This window comes from Erythrolamprus reginae, chromosome 3, assembly GCF_031021105.1.
Source record: "Erythrolamprus reginae isolate rEryReg1 chromosome 3, rEryReg1.hap1, whole genome shotgun sequence".
Classification (NCBI taxonomy): domain Eukaryota; kingdom Metazoa; phylum Chordata; class Lepidosauria; order Squamata; family Dipsadidae; genus Erythrolamprus; species Erythrolamprus reginae.
In genome coordinates this window covers 203,428-225,818 of record NC_091952.1, presented here as the reverse complement: position 1 = coordinate 225,818, position 22,391 = coordinate 203,428, and the positions used below count along the sequence as shown (strand labels likewise).

Below are 22,391 nucleotides of genomic sequence, written 5' to 3'. Positions count from 1 at the left end.
GCCCCCTTGAGAGCAAAGGTAAGGACAGCGCTCCCCACCTTAAGCCCCCCCCCCCGTGATGTCAGTGGAGTGCCCCACCCTTACTATTAGGAGCAGCTACCTTTTGGGGAGTAAGGGCAACCTTCGGGCTCTTGGAATTTCCTTTAATAGCCGGTGGGTATAAAGGCCACACAAAACAACCACCCTCAGTTTCCAGAGTCCACCACCTCGCTGGCCCCTTTGGTCTCGGGGTCTGTGTCCAGGACGTTTCAGGGCAGCAGGAGGGGGGGGGGAACTGACGTCCTCCCCCCCCCAAGGTCCAGTTCTCCAGCCACCGCTTGTTTCCAGCTGCTGCAGGGGGGGCAGGTGTGGAGGGATCCCGAGCTCCACAAGGGCTGCTGGGCGGAGTCCCGCGGGTGCGCTCACTTCCGCCTGTACCTGCGCCAAGGATAAGCAAGGGGCCTCTCAGGAGTCGGAAAAGGACCCGGGGAGGGGGGCTGGGCAGACGCGCAGTGGGACTCACCTGGACTTGGTCTTAAATTTCCCTCCTCTCCTTCTATCTGGGAAGCCCAGGCGCTTGCGGTCCTCGAAGGAAGGCCTGGGGAAGGAGAGAGAGCTCGAGGGGGGGGGCTGCTTTCCCTCTGAACCACCTGGGGTCATTGAGGAGGGGGGGAGCACAAGATGCTCCCGAGTCAAGTTTCCCTCCTGGTGACCCCTCCGGGCACGATTCTCCCCCCCCCCTCGCTGCCCCTGCTGGGCTCCCAGCCAGGCCCTTCCCCGACCCCCCCCCCCCGCCAGAGGGAGGGGGAGGGATACTCACCCCGCTCGATACTGCTTGAGGGCCTTCTTGTTGGTGCTGGTGAGCTCCACCTCAAAGGCCGACCTGGCCTTGCGCTGCTGCTTGGGCCCTTGCAGGGGGGGAGGGGAGCCGAGAAGCCAGGTCAAATGGGCCGGAAGGGACCCCCCCCCCCCCCAACATCCCTGGACTGAGAAGCCCGGAAGGGAAAGAGGAGCCGCCTTCTCACCGGCCTTTGCCGTTTCTGCCGGGGGCGCCGCCTCCTCCTCCTCCGGCATGGCCCGGGCTCGCTTGGGCCGGCGGTTCCTCTTGGACAGCCGCTCCGCATACATCTGGGCCTTCAGGATCTCAAACTGGGAACGCTCCTCTGGCTGCCGACGAGAGGGAGGAACGCTCGCAGGGCTTCCCGGGACGTGCCAGCCCCCCCCCTCCAATCCTCCCCCCCCCCTCCAAGCTCACCGTCGGCTGGACCTTCTTCTGGGAATCCTGCACAAACTTCGTTCTCTTCTTCTTGCCTCGAAGCGCCAGGTCAAACTCCTGGAGTGCCTTGGCCACTGGGGGAGAGGCGGGGGGGGGAGGTCAGGGCCAGGCCTGGACGGACGGGGGGGTGACCCAAGCCCTCCCCCAGGCCCAGCCCTTACGCCTCTCCTTCTTCCTCTCATCCTGGCTCTGGAACCAGCTGCGTGGAGCCTCTGCAGCTGCTTGCTGGGAACCGCTGTCCAGCCTCCGCCTGGCAGTGTTGATCTGGGGGGGGGGTAGAGGGGGGGTTGGGAAATCCGCAGGAACAGAACGTGAGCAACACAGATCCACCCTGAGACGGAAGACGGGAAGCGGGGCCTCGGGGTAGACGAGAGGGACCGGGGGGGGGCTGGGGGGGGGGGAGAAAGAGAAGAGGCCCCCCACCCAGGGTAGACCCTGCAGGGGCTGAAGCGCAGTCCTCCCCCGCCCTGCCCCACCTGGGCCTCCGAGCACTGCAGCTCCCGCTCTTCCCGCTCCAAGCGCAGCACCGCGTACACATCTGGCTCCAGCCTCTCAATCTTTTCCCGGAAGCGCAGAATCACATCTGGGCGGGGGGGGGGCACAGAAAGGCTTATGATGCTGCTGCCGCCCTCAAAGCAAAGTGGGGGCCCACCCCCCCCAGCCGTACCCCCGCGGCCGTTACCCTGGGGGAGGATCCTGGCCTTGACGGGGGCCCTGGCGGCCTTGACGATCTCCTTCAGCATCCGGCGCTCTTCCTCCCCCACCAGGGACACCGACCGGCCCACCCGCCCCGCCCGAGCCGTGCGCCCCACGCGGTGGACGTAGTGCTTGGTGGTGTTGGGCATGGTGAAGTTGATCACCTGCAAGGGGGGGAGAGAAGAGGGGAGTGGGTGGGGGAGGAGGGGGAGGCAGCAGGGGGGGGCAGCGCCGAGGGGCCTTACTGTCTTGACGCCTTCAATGTCCAGGCCTCGGGCGGCAACATCAGTGGCCACCAGCACATCGATCTGCTCGTCCTTGAACTGCCTGCAAAGAAAGGAGTTCCCACAAAGGCCGGACCGGCCCCCACGCAACCCCCCCTCATTCCCCCTCCCCCCCCGCTTACCGGAGCGCCTCCAGCCGCTGGGCCTGGGAAAGGTTGCCGTGCAGCTCCCCAGCCCGGAGGCCCATCAGGCCCAGCAGGATGTGGAGGCGGTGGGCCTGCTTCTTGGTCTGGCTGAAGAGCATCACGTGGTCCGGGAAGGTCCTGGTCAGCAGGGCTGGGGGGGGGGGTGAGGGGGGGGGAGTTAATCAGGGCCGGCTGGCCCCCCCCTCAACCCTCCCTCCTCCGCCCCCCCCGAGCCCCACCTGCCACGATGGCCTCTCTGTCCCCCTCGCGGCTGGGCCGGATGCGGACGAACTCCTGGCGCAGGAAGGGGGCCACCTCGGTGTTGCTGTTCACAAAGACCCGGACGGGGCATCTCAGGGAGACCGAGGCCAAGTCCTTGACCTGGGGGAGGGGGAAGGGAGGCCTCCTCAGCCCCAGCCCCTCCCCCACAGGCGGGACAGGGAGGGGGGCGCCTCCTCCTCCAGCTCCGCCCCCTCCCCCTGGCTGCCCTCCCCCGCGCCAGGGGCCTGCGGTACCTCCTCCGTCATGGTTGCAGAAAAGAGCATGGTCTGGCGGTGCCGCGCGCACATCCGAATGATCTCCTTCATCTGCTCCTCAAAGTACTCGTCCAGCATCCTGCCACGCGAGAGGGACACGGTTGGGCCACGAGGCTCAGAGGAGGAAGGGCCCTGGGGGAGTCCAGCCCCACCCCTCACCGATCGGCTTCGTCCAGAATGAGGACCTCAATGCTGCCCAGGTGGAAGGAGGGGCAGTTGTGCAGGTGGTCGATGAGGCGGCCAGGAGTGGCGATGAGGATGTCGGGGCCGGAGCGCAGGGCCGCCTCCTGGGTCTTCAGGTCCAAGCCACCTACGGCAGTGAAAACGATGGGCAGCTCGGCCACTCCCAAAAGCCACCAGCCGCAGGTCAGGGAACTGCCCGCAGAAGTGCCCACGACCGGGCCACTCACCCACTGCCAGGCACACGGTGATGCTGCTGAACTGAGCCAGCTGCTTCGTGACAGAGAACACCTGGATGCCCAGCTCCCGGGTCGGCACCAGCACCAGCACCCGGCTGACGGGGGCCTGCCGAGGTTTGTAGATCAGGCGCTCCAGGACGGGGAGGATGAAGGCGGCGGTCTTTCCTGAAAGGCGGGCAGAAGAATTTAAGGCCCACGGGAGCCCATAAGTGCTTTCACGCCCGTTCCCGCCACCGGCCGGGTGCAGCCTACCTGTCCCTGTGGCTGCGCACGCGCACAGGTCCTTCCCCAGCAGCCCCACAGGGATGCAGGCCTTCTGGATCGGGGTGGGCTGCCTGAAGCCCAGGGCGGTGATGGCCTGGCAGGAGGGACAGAGGCGCAGACACATGCTGAGGCCGCTCGAAAGGGCTCCCGTCCTTCAGCAGGGCCATCGCATGGAATATTTACGTCTTTAACACTCCCCATTTCTATAGGAAGGGGGCACTCTGCCCCGGAGGGAGGGAGGGGGCTGAGAAAGAGCCCTCTCAGCCCGTCCCACTTGACTGGTGTGTTGCGCTGGGAGGCCGTGGGAACGGCTCAGAACTTCACTCTCTTCAGAGCAGCCATCTTGTCTATGCTGCTAACGGGCCTCTCTTTCTTTCTTTCTTTCTTTCTTTCTTTCTTTCTTTCTTTCTTTCTTTCACATCGCAATGGGGTCTTTGGGCTGCACCTCAAATTTATTGGGGCCCTATTCACACATTCCAAAAATCATTACCTTCAGCAAGGGGCGCGAGAGGCTCATGTCTTGGAAGGACAAACTATCATCGTATTGCGAAGCATCTTCCTGAAAGAACTCTGCGGCTTCCTGAAAATCAGGCCAGAGGAAAAAACCAGAATGTAAACATCCAACCATGTGACACAAAAGCCCGCTAGTCGCCCGGCTTTGCACAAAGCCAGCGTTTACTTTAACCATTCTTTGCAATCAAATCCCAGTGGTCTGGTATATGCACAACGCTCACCCTGATCAAGCACATGCACAACAGCTCAAAGCCAAACCAATTTGTGATGAGTGAGTAGTGCATAAACTCATAGAAACATAGAAGTCTGACGGCAGAAAAAGACCTCATGATGCATCTAGTCTGCCCTTATACTATTTCCTGTATTTTATCTTACAATGGATATATGTTTATCCCAGGCATGTTTAAATTCAGTTCCTGTGGATTTACCAACCACGTCTGCTGGAAGTTTGTTCCAAGCATCTACGACTCTTTCAGTGAAATAATATTTCCTTACATTGCTTTTGATCTTTCCCCCAACTAACTTCAGATTGTGTCCCCTTGTTCTTGTGTTCACTTTCCTATTAAAAACACTTCCCTCCTGAACCTTATTTAACCCTTTAACATATTTAAATGTTTCGATCATGTCCCCCCTTTTCCTTCTGTCCTCCAGACTATACAGATTGAGTCCATGAAGTCTTTCCTGATACGTTTTATGCTTAAGACCTTCCACCATTCTTGTAGCCTGTCTTTGGACCCGTTCAATTTTGTCAATATCTTTTTGTAGGTGAGGTCTCCAGAACTGAACACAGTATTCCAAATGTAGTCTCACCAGCGCTCTATATAAGGGGATCACAATCTCCCTCTTCCTGCTTGTTATACCTCTAGCTATGCAGCCAAGCATCCTACTTGCCTTTCCTACCGCCCAACCACACTGCTCACCCATTTTGAGACTGTCAGAAATCACTACCCCTAAATCCTTCTCTTCTGAAGTTTTGCTAACACAAAACTGCCAATGCAATACTCAGATTGAGGATTCCTTTTCCCCAAGTGCATTATTTTACATTTGGAAACATTAAACTGCAGTTTCCATTGCTTTGACCATTTATCTAGTAAAGCTAAATCATTTACCATATTACAGACCCCTCCAGGAATATCAACCCTATTGCACACTTTAGAGTCATCGGCAAATAGACAAACCTTCCCTACCAAACCTTCCCCTATGTCACTCACAAACATATTAAAAAGAATAGGACCTAGAACAGACCCTTGTGGCACACCGCTTGTAACCTGACTCTGCTCAGAATACTCGCCATTAACAATAACTCTCTGATGTCTACGCTTCAGCCAGCTTGAAATCCACTGAACTATCCAGGGATTAAGTCCAATCTTCACTAATTTATCTATCAGCTCTTTATGTGGAACCATATCAAAGGCTTTGCTGAAGTCCAGATAGGCAATATCCACGGCACCACCTTCATCCAACACCTTTGTGACATAGTCAAAGAAATCAATGAGATTAGTCTCACATGATTTGCCTTCAGTAAAGCCATGCTGATTTGGGTCCAATAAGTTATTGTTTTTTAGGTGCTGATTTATCCTCTTTTTGAGTAGAGTCTCCATCATTTTAACTACAACTGATGTCAAGCTAACTGGCCTGTAGTTACCAGCTTCTTCTCTACTGCCCTTCTTGTGGATAGGCACAGCACTGGCCATTCTCCAATCCTCAGGAACATCTCCTGTTAACAGGGATTGGTTAAACAATTCAGTCAGGGGGGTAGCAATGACAGATCTGAGTTCTTTAAGAACTCTGGGGTGGATGCCATCTGGACCCATTGCCTTATTTATCTTTAATCGTTCAAGTTCTTCTAAGACATCAGCTTCTAAGATCACTGGAGCTGAATCCGTACAGCTGGAAGCAATGCTATATCCCTCTATAGTATTATTTTGTAAGGTGTCTTTTGAGAAAACTGAACAGAAGTAGCTATTGAAATGCTCAGCGATCTCCTTATTCCCATCAATGCATGTATTATTCCCGGTACTAAGCTTTGTACCGGGAATAACTCATCCCATTCATCCTCTACTTTTAAGACAAGTTTCTGATGCAAAACAAAAGGGCAATGGGATAGACCTCCAAATGACTTAGGCCAATTTCACGCCACTAATGCTCACCTCCTTTTCACCGTGCTTCTGTTTCCATCGTTGCTTCAGCTTTAGGGTATCTACAAAAAAGGCAAATGCTTTGTGTACATGTTATAAAATGCAAATGTGTACTTACATTGCAACATACAAGAGCCATTTTGTACACTACAAATGAAATTGAGGCAGTGATTATTTAATCTATTGTGTAAGTTTATGAAATACCAAGTACTAGCTGATTATCTTTGTAGGTGTTAAATCCAAATTCAGTTTGAGCTAATGCAATGCCTGAACAAACAACTCATTATGGCTTCAAACGTATAAGATGTTTTCACAATGTTTGGAACCACAAATTTTCTAGTCCTATTTCTATTTGAAGTAGTGTAGAGGGTTGGACTCCAAGGTCCCTTCCAACTTCCAAGTGTTCCCGCCATATGTCCAACCCTGCCGGGAGCCCTTCCTGGTCCGGCCTCCCTCGACGCCCGGCTCAGTTACCAGCTTTTGCATAGACGCTCTGGTCCTCCGCTGAGGAAGGCAGCTCCTCTTCCCCTTCCTCCTCCTCTTCCTCACTCTCGCCGGCCTTTGCGTCGCTTCCCTGGGCGGCCTCCGTCTTGGCTGCGCCTTCTTTGGCCGCCTTCTCCTGCGGAAGGGCGGAAGGCCTCCTGCTCAAAGCCCGGCGCCCCAGCGGCCTCCCCCTCCCTCCCTCCCACCCCCGTCTGGGGTCCTGACCTGAGCTCTGCGCTGCCTCCGCACCGCCGCGATCTTCTCGTCCAAGCTGGTGGCGCAGCGCTGGGGAGGCGAGAGGGCCGAGGGGTGAGGGGGGGCCGCGCCCGCCTCGCCCGCGCCGCCCCCCCCCCCCGCGCCGCCCCCCGCCGGCTTACCTTGCGCTTGAGCTGCCCCAGCGCCTCCGCCCAGGCCCCGCCGCCCGCGCCCGCCGCCGCTTCCCTCTCGGAGAACGCGAAGCCCGCCGCGAAGTCTCCCCGGCCCGCGCCCGACGGCTCCTCCTGCAGGGAAAGGGAGGCGGGGAGCGTCGGTGGGAGGCCCGCATCCCCCCCCCCACCGGCTTTCTTCCGCCCCCCCCCCCCCCGCGGGCCCGGCCCGCCCCCCACCTCCGACTCCGAGTCCGTCCGCTCGAGCTCCCCGTCGGGGACCTCAGGGCTTCGCTTCGCTCCGGCGCCGGCCTCCATCGTGGCTGCGGGGAAGCACGCGACTTCCGGTTCCCGGGCCCTTCGCTCCGGGCGGAAACGTAGAACGCTCCGAAAAGGTCCCCGCGCAAGAGCGCCCCCAGCGGCACCTCCGGGAACTGCTCGGGTAGGGCGGCGCGGCGCCCCGGAGTTTCAATGGGCTTGTGGGGCAGGGAGGGGGTTGAGTAGCGGTGCCCGGGTCTTGGCGCGGCGCCAAGGGGGCGTAGAAGCCCCGCGGACCCCAGAGGGGGGTGGGGACTTGGCTGGCCTCCCGCGGGCGGGCAAGCGAAGCGGGGGCCGGAAGCGCCTCCGCCCGGACTCTCGCGGGCGACGGACCTGCGGGCCCCTTCCGCCCCGGGGCTGGCGGGCCATGGAGGCGCTGAGGGAGGCGCTGGCGGAGTTGCGGGGCGCAGGCCGAGGCGGAGGCGGAGGCGGGGGGCCCTTCGACCGGGGCCGCTTCTGGGAGGCGCTGGGTGCGGAGGCGGCGGGGGGGACGGGGACGGGGGGGGCGCGGCCTCCTGCCTGCCTGTCTCCCTGCCTGACGCGGGCCTCGCTCTCCCCCTCGCAGCCGGAGCCTTCGGGGCCGTCTCGCGGGCAGCCACGGGGCTCAGCCTGGCAGCCGCCCAGCCCCAGGTGGGTCTCCCGCCCCCTCCTCCTCCTGCCCCGGTCCCCGCTCTCCGTCTGGCGCTGTCCCGGGCTAACAAGAGCCGGTGCGGGGGAGGCGCCCGGTCCTCGCGCGGGGCGGCTGTTCCGGGGGGGGCGGACGGGGCCCTGCTGGCTTCAGGGCCGGCGCTGGTCTGGGCCTGGGCTCAAGGACGCCGCCTCCCGCCGCCCGCCCGCTGGAGTTGATGGTTCTCGGGACCCAGTATCCCAGGCGCAGGAAACGTTCAGTGTTTCTTCGTTGTCCCAAAGCTTTTCTGGAATTAAGTGCTTAGGCTCCTGATAATTTTGGCTATTCGGCAACCATTCGAGTCGGTGCTGCTAGTTCATCTTTTCATAGCAAACTTTCCTTTGTTTATTGATTGATTGATTGATTGATTGATTGTTAGAGTTGAAAGGGACCATGAAGGCCATCAAATTCAACCCCCTGCCCAAGCAGGAACCCTATAGTACACCAGTCAAGTGGCAGTTCAATCTTCTCTTAAAAATGTCCAGAGTGTTGGAGTTCACAACGTCCGTTCACAACGTCCGCTGGTAGGTTGTTCCATTGGCTGATCGCTCTGACCGTCAGGAAGTTCCTCCTTATCTCCACGTTGAATCTCTCCTTGGTCAGCTTCCAGCCGTTGTTCCTCGTCCGGCCCTCTGGTGCCCTGAAGAATAAAGTGATCCGCTCCTCTCTGTGACATCCCCTCGAATACTTGTAGACTGCTATCCTGTCCGCTCTGGCCCTCCTTTTCTCTAGGCTATCCATGCCCAGTTCAGCAGTCTCTCTTCCTAAGTCTTGGTTTCCAATCCCTTAATCATCTTGGTTGCTCTTTTTTGCACCTTCCCCAGAGTTTCAATGTCTCTTTTGAAGTGTGGTGACCAGAACTGAATACATTACTCCAGGTGTGGTCGGACCATGGTGTAGTAGAGTGGTATTAAGACTTCCCTGGTCTTGGAGTGTATTCCCTTGTTGATGCAGCTTAGGATTGTGTTGGCTTTTTTGGCTGCTGCTGCACATTGTTGGCTCATGTTTAGTTGATTATCCACCAAGACTTCAAGGTCTCTTTCGCAGTCGCTACTGCTAAGATGGGTTTCTCCCAGGTTGTATGTGTGTCCAGGGTTTTTTCTGCCTAGGTGAAGGACTTTGCTCTTGTCGATGTTAAACATCATTTTGTTGGTATGGGCCCACTGTGTTAGTCTGTGTTGCTTGGACCCGTCTTTTTACCTTTTTTGTGGATGGGAACTACGTCCGCTCGTTTCCAGTCATCTGGTAGGTCTCCAGTGGCCCAAGATTTTTGGTAGATGAGGAGGTTCCACTATGGTGTCTGCCAGTTCTTTTAGGACTCTGGGGTGGAGTCCGTCAGGTCCCAGTGATTTGTACTCATTGAGCTCCCTCAAGTCCCTAATGGTAGCTTTGTCTGCGTTGAGTTTGGTTCCGGGGCTGTTAGTTGCAGTTAGGTTGTAGGTTGGTTGGTTGGTGGTTCCTTTATGTGTGGACTGATGTAAAGTAGGCATTGAGCAGCTGTGCTTTGTCTGTTGTTGGTGATTTTGTTACCATCTTTGTTTTTTAGTATGGTGACTGTTTCCTTAATTTTTTTCTTGTTGTTTATGTGGTGGAAGAACCTTTTTTTATTGTCGTTACTTTTCGTTGCGAGGTGCTGTTCGTGTTGAGCTTTTGCTGTTCTTAAGTTTTGTTTGCAGGTTCTGGCTGTTTGCTGATATTCTGTCTTGGTTATGAGTCCTTCTTTCCATTTATTGTATTTGGCTTTTTTCTCTTTTACGTTGTCTGCGAGGTCCTTGTTTAGCCATGCTGGTTTCATTTTAGTTTTTCTGCTTTTCTTTTTCCTGGGGATTGAATTGTCTTGGGCCTCAGTGATAATGTTCTTTAGGGCTTCCCAGGCTTCCTGTGTGGATTTACTCTTTAGAAGTTCCTTCCAGGGTTTATTCTTTAGGTTCGCTCTGAGCTCGTTAAAGTTCGCTTTTCTGAAGTCCGGGACTGTACTGGAGTTGGGTGTTGTAGTTAGTGATTGCAAAATGTTGAATTTTAGGATGATATGGTCATTCTCACCTAGCGTCCCTTCTCCTTCTATTCCCTCTATCTTCATTGATGACCTAGAGGAGGGAATAGAGGGGGAACTAACCAAATGGGCAGACAACACCAAGCTGCTGGGAGTAGCCAACACCCCAGAGGACAGGCTCAAAATCCAGATGGTCCTTGACAGAATTGAACACTGGGCCCAAACAAATAAAATGAAATTCAATGCAGATAAAAGTAAAATCCTACATCTAGATAAGAGAAACCAAAGTCATGCACAAAAAAATGGGTGAAACCACACTCAACAGCAGTGACTGCGAGAGGGGTCTTGGTGGACAGGCAACTAAGTATGAGCCAGGTGTGTGCAGCAGCAGCAGCAGCCAAAATGGCCAATGCCGACCCTGAGTTGCATTAGCAGAGGGATACAGTCGAGGGCTAGGGAGGCACTAATGCCACTCTATAAAGCCCTAGTTGCTCCATACCTTGAGTCCTGCATCAAGATTTGGCCCCAAGATTTGGCCCCTAGGCCTCAAAAAAGAGATTGAAACTCCGGAGAAAGTGCAGACGAGAGCCACCAGGAGGATAAAGAGACTGGGAACTAAACCGGGAACTAAAGAGACTGGGAACTAAACTAGCCAAGAGAAGGACCAGGGGAGGCAGGAGGGCAGCATTCCCATATTTGTGGGAGGGGGCTGACCCAGAGAGGAGGAAGGGGGTCAGGTCACCAGAGAGCCAGACAAGGAATAATGGATGGAAGCTGACCAAGGAGGGATTCAACCTGGAAATGAGGAGGGACTTTCTGGTGGCGAGAGTGGTCAACCGGTGGAGCAGAAGTTGGGGACTTTCAAGGGGAGATTGGATGGCCATGTGCCAGGGTTGGGCTAGATGGCCTCCAAGGTCCCTTCCAACTCAAATGAATAAAGAGGAGAAGGCAGGTGTGGGGAGCCCCGTGTCAGAATCCTTACCTGTAATGGCCGCCCAGGTTGGCCTCCCTTTGTGCTGTCACCCTGTGCTCTGGGCTGGAGAACGTTTTTCACCTTGAGGTCTATGGAGATTCTCGGTGGTGGCCCCAGAGGTGGCAGCTGGGCTCTATGGTTTTTCTCCGAAGGCCTTTCACTTCTTAGTCTTCAGGGAGATTGTCCCCCGATCCATCCCACATTTTGAAATTATCTTGCTTGTGGGGGAAGGGGAGGCCAGGGGCCCCTCCAGGCCTTGAAGGGCAGGGGGCCAGTGTGGCCGGGGCAGCATCTCAGCCTTTGTGGCCGGTTCCTTTGCAGGCGCGCGAGAAGCTGAGTGGAGAGCTGGGCAGTGCCACCCTTGGAGCAGTCTTGGCCTACTACCAGCTCCCAGAGGGCCAAGGTGAGTGGGGGTCCCCTGGTCCCCTGTGGGGGTCCTCGTCCCTGACAGCTGCCCCCCCCCTCCATGGTGGCTGTTTGCAAGGATAACCTTTGCCTCCCCCCCAGGACGGACCCTGAACAACGCTGTCCGCCGGGCCACCGTCCAGCTGGTGGAAGGGGCGATCCAGCTGGTGGAAGCCTTCCCCCGTGGGGGGGGGCGTCCCCAGGAGAGGTGAGCCTCCTCCCGCCACGGCTGCTTCCCCTCCCCAGAAGAGGCCCTGGAAGGCAGGTGGGGGGTCCCAGCCGCCCGTCGGCTGCCCTGGTCAGCCTGCCACGTGGCCCCTCTCGCAGTCTCTCTCAGGAGCAGCTCATCTCGACCGGAGGCGTCTGGGCAGCCTGCGACCGGGCTTCCTGCCTGCCGCGGGGTGAGTGGCGGGAGAGACGCAGGGGGGGCGGTGGGCAGGGAGTGGGCCTAGGCGGAGCTGGAGCTTTAGGGGGGGGGTCAGCTCTCGCCTTCCCCCTCCCCCGGCGTCTCCCCCTTCTCAGACAACCTGGCTGCGGTCACTTTGGCAGTGTCCTCCTGCCTGGAGCTCGTCACGGATGCCCTGGAGGAGATGGAGCAGGTGGGAGAGGGCCAGGGGCGGGAGGGAGGGGTGGCAGCTCTGCGTGTTGGGGGCCCTGAGACCCCAGAGCTTCCCACTCTCTTGGGGCCCTGGCTGACCCCCCCCCCCCCAAGCGCTGGAATTCTGTCCCTGTGGTCTTGCCCAGGGTTCTGCCCCCGGTTTGGGGGTCTCCTGCAAGGGCTCCCCCCCCGGCTGGCCCCCTCCCCTCCCCAGAGGCCGCCCGGATTCCCTTGGAGGGGGCGCCAAGCCTTGCTGCGTGTGTGTGCGTGTGTCAGATGCAGGCCGAGGGAGGGGCCTCCCCCAGGGACCTGCTGGAGGATGAGACGGATGGGAGCGGCGGGGGCCTTGCCTGGACAGAGGCTGAGCGGCAGCTGCTGGGCCCCTGCCAGGGGCTGGTGAAGGCCGCCAAGGCCGGGCTGAGGAAGTTGCTGGCGGCCCTGAGAGCTCACGGTGCAGCAGACGCGGAAGAGCAGGTGGCTCAGCTGGACGCCCTGGCTGAGGCCGCGGCCGAGCTCAGCCCCAGGTGAGGGGAGGGGAGGAGCCTCGGCCCTCTTGGCTGGGGTGGGGGGGGCCCACTGGGGAGGAGGGGGCTGCCCCCGGGAAGCCCGTTGCAGGGCAGGGGGGTGTTGTGCTGCCTCGGTTCCCCAACAGCCGTGCCCCCCCCCCCCCCCCCCCGCGAGGCTCCCGAGCCTTGGTGCTGACCCCCTGCCGCTTTTGCCTCCCGTGTCTCAGTGTGGACGAACTGGTGCTCAGCCTCTGCCCGCCCGTCCACCAGCTGGCTCTGCGGCTGAACGTAAGTTGGTCAAGGGGGGACCCGGCCCGAGCCCCTCCCCACCTGCCTGCATGAGCCTGTTGGTCACACCCAAAGCCCCCAAAGGCCCTTTGGGGAGGGGGCCTCCTGGCTCACTGGCCGGTCCCTTTGCAGGCTGGGAAGCTGGCTTCAGTGCTGATGGCGGTGCTGGACATCACCAGGTGAGAGGACCGCTTCGGGGGGGGGGGGCATCGCAGTCTTCCCCCCCTCTTGGCCATTTGCCTTAGGGCCAGGCTGGGAGGCGCCTCCCCCCCCCCCCCGGCCCCTTATCCCGGTCCGTCCCTTCAGGGCTCCTGTCTCGCCTCCTGCAGGGCCAGCCACCTCTGTCCCCCCTCCGAAGAGAGCTGGGTGCGGTTCCTGGCTGCAGCAGTGGACCACAACCTGGGCAAGATCAAGGGCTCCACCCACGGCCTGCTGCGAGACCCCGGCCCGACCAGGGAGGATCGGTGTGCGGGAGACGCCCGGCCGAAGGAGCTGCCCTAGCTCTACTGTCTCCACTGTGGACAATAAAGGCCCTCGGCCGCTGGAACGCTGGCACCCTGCTTATTTCTCTGACCCACTCACGGCTTCGGTTCCAGGGAGACTTTGGCGTGGAAGTGGCGACTTCCGAGGGGAAGGCCAGGGTGGGCGGGGGCCGCGTGCAGAGGGCAAGAGGGCTCGGCCCTCTAGGTTTCCTCTCCCACCCACCCCACTCCCTTCCTCCTCGGTGGCCAGGGGCGGCTGCCAAGTGGGGTGGTCAGTTGTGGCTCCAGCCTCTTCCTTGTGGGGGAAGGCAGTGTCCAGTGGGCGGGGGGGGGAGCTGGGGCGGGTGATCCCGGGGTGGCTTTGGCCTTTCACAGCCCCAGCCATGGGGGAGGGTCCCTCCGCTCGCCCCCCCTGAGCTCCACCGCGGGATCTGCTGCGCCCAAAGTGAGGCCCCTCGGGGCAGCTGCTGTCCAGGCCCCCCTGCTTGTGGATGCCATTTCTGCTGCTTGGACATCTGATGTGTTGCGACAGGAGCCTTTTGTGTTGGGTGTGTGAAGCCCCCCCCCCCCGGCTCAGCCCACCTTTGCAGTCTCAGTGCTGTTCCACCCCCCCCACTCAGTCCCACTGCCCCTCTCCCCTCACCTGGGGGACGCCCAACCCCCTTGCTCCCTTCCCTCAGCCAGAAGCCCCCCCCAAAGGCCCAGAAGCTGCTGGGGGAGGGGGGCCTCATTGGCAGCCGGTGCCCTGGTGACGGACACTGCCTGGTGGGGGGGGTCCTGGGGGAGACGCTCCTGAGAAAAGAGTCCCCCTCCTCCTCCAGTGCAACAGCCAGTTTATTGAGTGCATTGAGGGGGGGGAGGGGGGGGGCAGCCCCGTCTAAGGCAGCCAGCCCGTCCTCCAGCCGTCTTCGGCCACCTGCAGCTGCTTGTGGCCCTTCAGTGGCGGGAAGAGGCCGCTCCTGAGCGTGAGGTGCAGCTGCCGCGCCCCACTCTTGTAGGGGATCAGCTGGAGGGTGAGGCTGGCCTGCTGTCCGGCAGGCAGGAAGCCCAACCTGGGGGGAGGCAAAAGCAGGGGGCTCAGGGCCCGTCTCCCCGTCCCTCCCTCCCCGTGGGCCACCCGCCCTGCCTGGCTCCCCCACCCCACGAGAGGGCCCCCTCGGAGGCACCAAACGGGCCCAGTCAGAATCCAGCAGCAGCCAAGCAGCCTCTGGCCCCCCCCAGGCCGGCCGCTCTCCCTCACGGCCCCCAGGGGGGCTCAGCAGGCAGCCCCAACAACACGCACACGGGGTTGTGCGGTGCAGAAAGGGAAGAGCAGACCCCCCTCCCCCGGGAGCCCTCTTGCCCCCCACTCACTCTATCTGGGCTTGGCCTCGCACCAGGCCGGCCCCCTCGACGGTCAGGAGCCCATCGCTGACAGCTTCGGCCAGGGGGTTGGCGAAGTCCACTCGGAACTGGAAGGGCTGCGCCAGCACCACGGCGGACAAGACCTGCACCGCGTCACAGGAACGGGCGGAAGGGAGGCCGTCAGGAGCAGCACCTGGCGGTGGTGGGGGCAGGGGGAGCAGCCCATGGGGGGGAGGCCACCTACGTGGATCAGGATGGGGGGCGTGGCCACCGTGATGGTCTTCTCAGCCAGAGCCCTCTGCCAGGAGGTGTTCTCCTCCCCCATGGCCACCACCCGGATCTGCTTGTCCTCCTGCAGGTGCTGGCCGTACTGTCGGTAGGGGATGTGCCAGGGGATGCGCTTCTCTGTGGGGAGAGGGGAGGGGGAGGTAGCAGGGGGAGGGACACCCCCCTCATACCCACCCGCCCATGCCCCCTCCCACTTACCTTCCTTGGGGCTGAAGGACAGGTAGATGGTGTCCTGCCAGAAGGGGGCCAAGGGGTGTCCGTTGTGCAGCACCGACTGGGCACTCAGGCTGACCTTCAGCTCCTTGGAGGCAAACTCCAGGTTGTGGGCCAGGAGGGTGAGGTGGATGTCCTGGCCGATCTCCGGGCTCTCCACCAGCTGCAGGTGGAGGAAGGTCTGAGCCCCTGTGGGGGGGTCCTGGCGCCGTCCGTCAGGCAGAGCCGGAAAGGTGCTGGTGCTGGTTCTGATGGGGCTGAAGGGCTGGCTGCGCGTGAGGGCCTTCAGGAACACCTGCCGCTCCCCCAGGGACCCTGCGGAGGGAGGGGGAGCTGCCTGAGGGGGTTCCGGCAAAGGAGGGGCTCCTCCCAAGGGTGGGCAGGCCCATAAGCAGCTACCCAACTTCACCCCAAAGCCTTTGATCTGAGGGGCCCCCTTCCTGCTGCCAGAAGTTAATCTGGGCTTTAATGAGGGCCCACCAAGCTGCATCTTGGTCCAGGTTCTGCTTCCATTCATGGGAGAGGGAGGGGCGGGTGAGAGCACAGGCACGGGGGGTGGGGGGCTTTGCTCTCAGGGTAACAAAGGGCTTGGAGGAACTCGTAGGCCGGTGCTGGCAGAATCGGCAATAACCAGGCCAGGAGGAGCTGCATGGGTGGCTCCAGGGAGTCCTGCTGAGTGACCCGGTCACGGGCGACTGGTAGCTATAGATCTGGTTTATTTATAGATTGCCCGACTCCACAACCGCCCTGGGCAGCCTGAATCTCTCTGGAGGGTGGCACAGAAGCCTAATTAATAAATACATAATAAGGTGCAACAGGCAGAGGCCTGGAAGAAGCCCCCCTTCGGGGTCAACCTGTCCCCCAAGGCCCCTGGAGGCAGGGCAAGGAGCCACAGAGGGGGCCCTTGCAAGGGACCCGGCCTAGAACGGAGGAGGGATTTCCTGACAGCAAGAATGGACCATCGGAGGAACAGCTGGCCGGCCTCCAGCAGGTCGTGGTGGGTGCTGTATCCCCGGAGGCCTTTGAACGCTTGCACCTCCGCTGGTCCAGGAGGGCGCATAGGGTCCCCTGCGAGAGCAGCCCTGCCCCCCACCCCGGCCCAAGGCCTGGAGAAAGAGGCCGCTTCGGGGCGGCTACCTTCCTGGTGCTTGTAGGTGTGAGTGATGTCTTCTCGCGCCTCGCTTCCGATGGCCTTGGTGCTGATGTAGTTCCCCACGGCGCTTGGGTTCCACTGCAGCTTTTCCCTCCTCGTCCCAGAGAGCAGCCAAACCACGCGGTCTGCGTTCACCATGGAGAACACAAAGGGGGTGTCGTAGCGCAGGTGGATGTCACCATTCCTGACGGCTTTGACGGGCGCTGGGCCACAGCGGTACAGCCCTGTGGAACAGGGGAGAGAGGGAGGGTCAAGGTGCCCACCAGCCTGCCAGAGCCCGGCCGGAGAAGAGAGTGAAGCCACCTCGGTTACCGTTGCTGGACTCCTGCGGCGTGGCGTCCAAGACCTGCCAGCCATCATAGCCAGGGGGCAGATCCCTCCGCACCATCCAGCACTCATTCCAGACGTGGAAGTTCCTGCCACGCAAGCAGAGGGGGAGGGGGCGTCATTGGCAGCCAACGGCCGTCTTGAAAACCCCAACCCTGCTGGTGGAGAGATGGGGGGTGGGCTCACCCAGCCTGAAAAGCCAGCCAAGCCAGGCATTTGGGGAGCGGGAGGCATGCCAAGCACCGGGGAAGACCCCAGCCACCAGAACTGGCCCCATGAACTCGGCCTCAGCACAAGCAGCAGCTTTTGGGGCCTCCTGCAGAACAGCTCTTTTGGGGCTACCAGGAGGAGGCTGCATGGGGGCTGTATCAGGCCAGAGGCCCTCCAGCCACCCTTGTTCTGCCGTAATGGTCCCTCCGTGGTTCTCAAGAAGCCCACAAGAGTCCCAATGATCTTGTAGATTTGGGCTGGGCAGGCAGGGCCCTTCCGATACTGCAGGGAAGGCAAAGTCACCCACAGGAATCCCCCCCTCGGCTGCCCCCCTCCTTTCCCTGAATGCATCTACTCTTCTAGATAGAGTCGCCTCTGAGCCCCCCTCCCACCCCCTCTGAAGGCCTGGCCAGGTGCCCATCGCAGGGCTAAAGGGGAGGAGAGACCCCCTCTCCCCACGGAGGCTGTTCTCTGGGTCCGCCGAGTCACCACAGGGGACTCCAGCCGCACTCTGACCCGGGAGCTCTGTCCAAGGCCGCGAGGGGAGGGGGGCCAAGGAGCCACCCACCAGATGCTGTCCTTGCTCTCTCGAGGCAGCAGCTGCCCAGTGTTGTCGTAGAAGACGTCGATAACCAGGTTGCCATCCTTCTCATGACCCGAGTCGAAATTCGTCACCACCCGCGTTGGGATCCCGAGGCTGCGCATCACTGGTGAGAGAAGCATCTCTGTGAGCCTCCCAGCCCCCGGGGCAAAGCTCCTTCTTGCCCCCCAGCCTCCTTTGTGGGGTGTCTGCCAGGGGTCCTGCCCCCCCACCACGGCTCCCTGCAACATGGGGCCCTGGGGCCTGTGACTGCAGGGATCCAAGAAGACTGCCGCAGGGGCTGTGGGGGCCCAAGGGAGTGCCTTGGGCCCCCACAGGAGTGCCAGCCCCAGTCCTTCTGGCACAGGGGGGCTGTCTTGGCCCAAGGGGGGAAGACTTTGGAAAACTGGCCTGGGGGAGGAGCTGCTGGGCGAGAGCAGCCGGCCTGCATTCCAGCGTCCAAGGGTTTCAGCAGGGAGGCAAGGCGGAGATGTCGAGGTTCGCTTCCCCCTCCCGGGGTTTGCCCAAAGAAATTGGTCAAGGGGCACGAAGGAAGAGTGCCACCCTCCCACCACCTGACGGGGCAGGTGCAGTGTGCAGCCCACCCTACCTGTGCACATCACAGCTGCAAAGACCCAGCACTGCCCGTACTTGACCGGCTGCCCTCCGGAGCGCTCCCACTGCTTGAGGATGGGGCTGCTGCTGCTCCACTCGCTGGGCCGGGTGCCCCCGGAGTAGTCCTCCCCCCAGTTGCCCAGGAGGACCCCGGAATCGTCGTTGCTGTTGACCTGGGGAGGAGGAGGAAAGGGGTGGACGCCTGCAGCCCTGAGGAAGAGGTAGAGGGCCCCCCTTCCCCTCCACGTGGGCATAGTGACCGGGAGGCGCAAGGCACACCTCTTACCATGGCGCTCAGCACCCGGCTGACGTAGACGGGGCTGCTGCGTAGGGCAGAGTCCTGCACTGGGTGGTGCCGGAACTGCAGGTTGCTGTCCAGCAGCTTCAGGCAGATGCTGACCGTCTCTTCGTCAAACTGCGGAAGACAAGCGCCGCTGAGCTGGACTGGGGTGGCGCAAGCGTATCCGGCCATGTGGTATGCCTGGCCCCGCTGGCCAGCTCTTCTCAAGACTGGCGGGGGAAGGGGGTGGGCCACCCGCTAAACTGCAATGCTGTGGCCCAGGGAGGGTGGGGGAGCGTCCCCCTTACCTGGCCGTAGTTCCAGGGAACTGGGTTGATCCAGTTCTTGTTTCCATGGAAGATGACGCCATGCTCGCTCATCACGTACTCCTGCCTCTCCTCCTCACTTTCCAGGTAGACGTCATCATCTGGGCAGTGGAGGGAGAGAACAGCGGTTGGCCCTCCCCACGTTCCCTCTCCTGGATGTTTTGCTTTTCCCGAAAGGACCCAATACGTTCCCCCCTTTGGGGGGGACCCCCGAGCGACAGCCTCTTAAGAGTCTCTGGAGTCACAAGGCCCGTCTGAGAGAGAGAGAGAGAGAGAGAGAGCGCTCTGGGTGCTCTTGAGATCTGCTGGTCTGGTGGTCTTCCTTCCAAAGACCAAGCAAGCCCTAACCTGCTCAGTCCAGTCTGGGCACTGGAGGCCAGTGGGGCCTTGAAAGGGAGGAGGAGAGAGGGAGAGGCCGTCCTGGTACCTGGACACCAAGCATTGAAGAGGAGGAGGATCTCGCCTAGCTGGTAGGACGATGACACGCCCTGGCCAGAGTCAAAGTGGATGTTCAGCTGGTACTGCCCAATGGGGGCCTCCGCGGGGGCAGAGATGGTGACATCTGTGGACTGGGGGCCGCTGGGCACTGCGCTGGCTCTCCAGGCCTCCCTGCTGTGCGGCTGGCTCAGACTCACCAGGAAGATGGCCCTCTCCGGCCCTGGCCCTGTGGGAGAGGGAGTAGAAGGGGCACCAGTGGAGGCCTCTCCTGCCTGCACCAGCACTCCGGTGGACGGGCGAGGGAGCCTGCTAGGGCTGGGCTCACACAGCGCCTGGACCGCCTCTCCCTCCCTCTCCCTCCCTCTCCCTCTGTGGCTGCTCCTGTGGGACGAGCCTGTCACCTCATTTGGTCCATGGAAGTGGGGGAGGGGCGTGGGGGAGGGCGGCTCAGCAAAGGGACCTGGAGCATCCTCTACGGTCAGCCCGTTTCACGCTGGGGAAGGGAGGGCCCTTTGTGCTCCACAACGGGCGGCCATTCAGCCAGACTGGCCCAGCTGGATGGGCAGCATTCCTTTGGCCGGCTCTGCCTCTTGCAGATTGGGGGGGGACAGGTTCTAACTACACCCAAGGAGTAACCAGTGCGGACCCCCACTGCTGGCCCTCTGCTCTCCTTGGCCTTTGAACCGAGCACCCTTCCGTTCTGCCGGGGCCGCGGGGGCAAAACTCCTGCCTTGGCCCAAATCCGGGACGTCCCCCTCAGCCTCGGGAAAGCAGGGGCAGCGTTGCAGGGCAAAGGAGGTCTCCTTGGCAACAGCCTCAGAAGCAGGGTGGGGTGGGGGGGTCACTGTGGGCATTGCCCAAGGATGGTCCCTGCAGGGGGTGGGCCGGGCTCCCCTCCTGCCCAAACGCACAGCCGCCTGGTGGAATTCCCCAACCAGCAGCCTGATGGGTTTGCCAACCCGCAACCAGGATACCTGAGGTGTAAATCACACCAACACTCACTGCCCAGCTGGGGCTCCCGGGCGGGTGGGGTGGAGGGAGCAGGACAAAGAGGGCGTATTTGTCCCACGAGAGCAGCCCCGAAGACGCGGCTGGCCAGGTAACGAAACCTCGGCAAACAAAGCTCAGAGAGGCACCGAGACTCCACCGAAGTTCCTACGGACAGGTGGACTGCGGGCGGTTTGCTGAGGGATGCATTTGGGGACTCCAACATCGTCAGTGGGGGGACTGTTTGGGGCTGCTGTTGGCTGGGGAGTCCATCAAGCTTGAGCCCCCTTTAGGCCTCCGTCATCTCCTGCCCTGCCTCCCCCAAGGGGACCACAGCCGATCCCTCTGGCCGGGTCTCCTGCCTGGCGGATCCGGCCGGCCTTCCTCAGCTCCGGCCACTTGCTGGGTCTCCCCTCTGCAGGCAGAGACCAGCCTCTTTGACCGCCCTTCTTTCTTTTCACCTGGGCAGGCTCCCTCTCCCCCCACCGACACACCTCGTCCAGGTAGCTGAAAGCTTTTCGGCAGCTGTGGTGCAGCCTGGCTACCAGCCACCGCTCGCTCTGCCCAGGGGCTTATGGTGGGGGGAGGCACCTCCCCTGCTGTCATCCTCAACAGCGCCCACCCACTCCACATGTCTGGACCCAGACGGCCATGAGTGGAATCCGCAGCCTTTGTGCCGCCTGGTCTGCAGTGGGGGGGGAGGCCCCCCGCTTCCCTAGTAGCAGGAGCAGGAGGAGAGCCCTCCAGAGGCAGACTACTCTCGCGGTCTGGAAGGCCAGCCTGGGGCTCCCCCGGCCCCTTACCTGTCTCTGCCACCAGGTGCATGGAATCGAAGCCCGGCTCGTAGTTCCTGGCGTGGAAGTGGAGGGTGAGGGCAAAGGGTTTCCCCCTCCGCACGACCAGCTGCCCACCGCTCGCCTCCGCCGTGTGGTGTCCCTGGGCGTTCTCCGGGCCACGCCAGTCCACGAAGGCCAGCTGCAGCTCTGTGGGGAAGGGGGGCAGAGGGGGTGAGGGGCTGTGGGGAAGCGCTGGCTCCCCTCCCCACCGCCGCCTGTGCCTGCCGAGCCTGCCTACCTCCAGCCATGCTGCTCCTGCGGCTGCCAGGCTCTTCTGGCGGTGCCTGCAGGCGGCATCTGGCAGGAGCCAAGGAGGCTCCGGGCGTGGCACCGGGCATGGCCGATTCACCTTCCTGCTCCGTCACCAACTTGCTGGCACAGCAGCTCCCACCCAAGAGCCACCTGGGTGTGGGCACCGTTCACACTTGCTGAAAAGGCACATCAACACACACTCTGTGTGCGTGTGTGTGTGTGTGTGAGAGAGAGAGAGAGAGAGAGAGAGAAGGGGGGCAGTTGAGTGGCGTGCGTCCATCCCTCCCCCGTCGCTCCCTGCGGTCGGAGTCGCTGCCAAGGAGCCTCTCTGCGAGTTCGGGCAGGGCCTCCCTTTGTGGGGGGGCAGAGCCCCTGGGCCTCAGGAGCCTCCAGGTGCTGGAGGGGGGCTCTTCTTCCTGCTGGGGACCCCATGGCTTGCTTGGCCTTTCCCCCCACAGGGCAGCCCTAAGGGACCGAATCCACCACCATCAGCCAACCCTCCCCCACCCGATCTCTCCACCCACCAACACACACACAGACACACACACACACAGACTGGTCCCCTGGGGGCAGCTCTAACCCACCTCCCTTGCTGCTCAAGGAAGGCCAGGCCCCCAGTGCCCCCCCCATGCATGAGCTGGTCCTTCTGGCCTGAGTGGTCTTGAGGGAGGAACAGATCTGAATGAATGCAAGGGATAAAAGAGGGGGGCCCACCAGCCCCTCCCCACCTGGGGCTCCTTCCGAGGGGCCCCTCCCTCCTGCGTTCTCCGGCTCCCTCTTCTGCCCCTCTGGGCCCCAGGAGCCTTCGTGGGCAGAGGAGGGGAGGGGGAGAGGAGGCCCCCCCCTCCTCTTTCGGTTCAGCTTCAGAGGCAGCTTCTGCTCCCCCAGGGAGAATCATTTGGAGAGAGGAGAAACAGCCCCACACACATACCCCCCCCCCCGCCTTCTGCAGGGAAGTTCTCTTTTCCAAGCCGCAGGTGTCCTTGCCTGGTCCAGGTGGAGGGGTGGCCTTGAGCCACAGGCCCTTCTGCCGGGGGGGGGGGTGATGCTGGTGGAGCCAGGCCAGCCCCTTTTTGGCACAGAGGGGGCCTTTTTCAGGGCTGCCCCACACGGCAGCAGTGACCTCTCCATGGACTTCTCCTCCCAGGAGGGGCGTCCGTTCCAGAAGAAGCCAGAAGAAAAACAACCCAGGAACAACCGAGGCAGCCCTGTGGCTACCAGGCCCAGCTGCAGC

The 22,391-nt window shown here is 61.2% G+C and overlaps 3 protein-coding genes across 3 annotated transcripts; 1 reads left to right on the top strand and 2 right to left on the bottom strand.

Moving 5' to 3' along the window:
- Window positions 1-129: 129 nt before the first annotated feature.
- Window positions 130-7,740, bottom strand: DDX27 (DEAD-box helicase 27). The gene is made up of 21 exons (XM_070744293.1): window positions 7,319-7,740; window positions 7,091-7,213; window positions 6,939-6,998; window positions 6,705-6,849; window positions 6,243-6,292; window positions 4,070-4,159; window positions 3,568-3,673; window positions 3,307-3,480; window positions 3,056-3,206; window positions 2,876-2,975; window positions 2,600-2,741; window positions 2,358-2,511; window positions 2,197-2,278; window positions 1,938-2,115; window positions 1,732-1,838; window positions 1,417-1,519; window positions 1,235-1,329; window positions 1,005-1,146; window positions 800-887; window positions 503-577; window positions 130-417 (listed from the first exon to the last, which is right to left on the bottom strand). The coding sequence occupies exons 1-21, from the start codon at window positions 7,394-7,396 to the stop codon at window positions 402-404; spliced, it is 2,259 nt and encodes a 752-aa protein (XP_070600394.1). The 5' UTR covers window positions 7,397-7,740; the 3' UTR covers window positions 130-401.
- CCNDBP1 (cyclin D1 binding protein 1) lies at window positions 7,727-13,378 on the top strand. Its single transcript, XM_070744294.1, has 10 exons — window positions 7,727-7,866; window positions 7,962-8,026; window positions 11,351-11,432; window positions 11,537-11,642; window positions 11,762-11,835; window positions 11,957-12,033; window positions 12,309-12,556; window positions 12,766-12,826; window positions 12,959-13,005; window positions 13,156-13,378. Exons 1-10 carry the CDS (start codon window positions 7,764-7,766, stop codon window positions 13,325-13,327), a joined length of 1,035 nt encoding a protein of 344 aa, XP_070600395.1. The 5' UTR covers window positions 7,727-7,763; the 3' UTR covers window positions 13,328-13,378.
- Window positions 13,379-14,124: 746 nt separating this feature from the next.
- On the bottom strand, window positions 14,125-21,666 carry TGM5 (transglutaminase 5). Its single transcript, XM_070744292.1, has 13 exons — window positions 21,144-21,666; window positions 20,873-21,052; window positions 19,072-19,308; window positions 18,627-18,745; window positions 18,325-18,453; window positions 18,034-18,211; window positions 17,412-17,550; window positions 16,619-16,722; window positions 16,291-16,530; window positions 15,139-15,468; window positions 14,897-15,057; window positions 14,662-14,795; window positions 14,125-14,360 (listed from the first exon to the last, which is right to left on the bottom strand). The coding sequence occupies exons 1-13, from the start codon at window positions 21,241-21,243 to the stop codon at window positions 14,186-14,188; spliced, it is 2,226 nt and encodes a 741-aa protein (XP_070600393.1). The 5' UTR covers window positions 21,244-21,666; the 3' UTR covers window positions 14,125-14,185.
- Window positions 21,667-22,391: the final 725 nt, after the last annotated feature.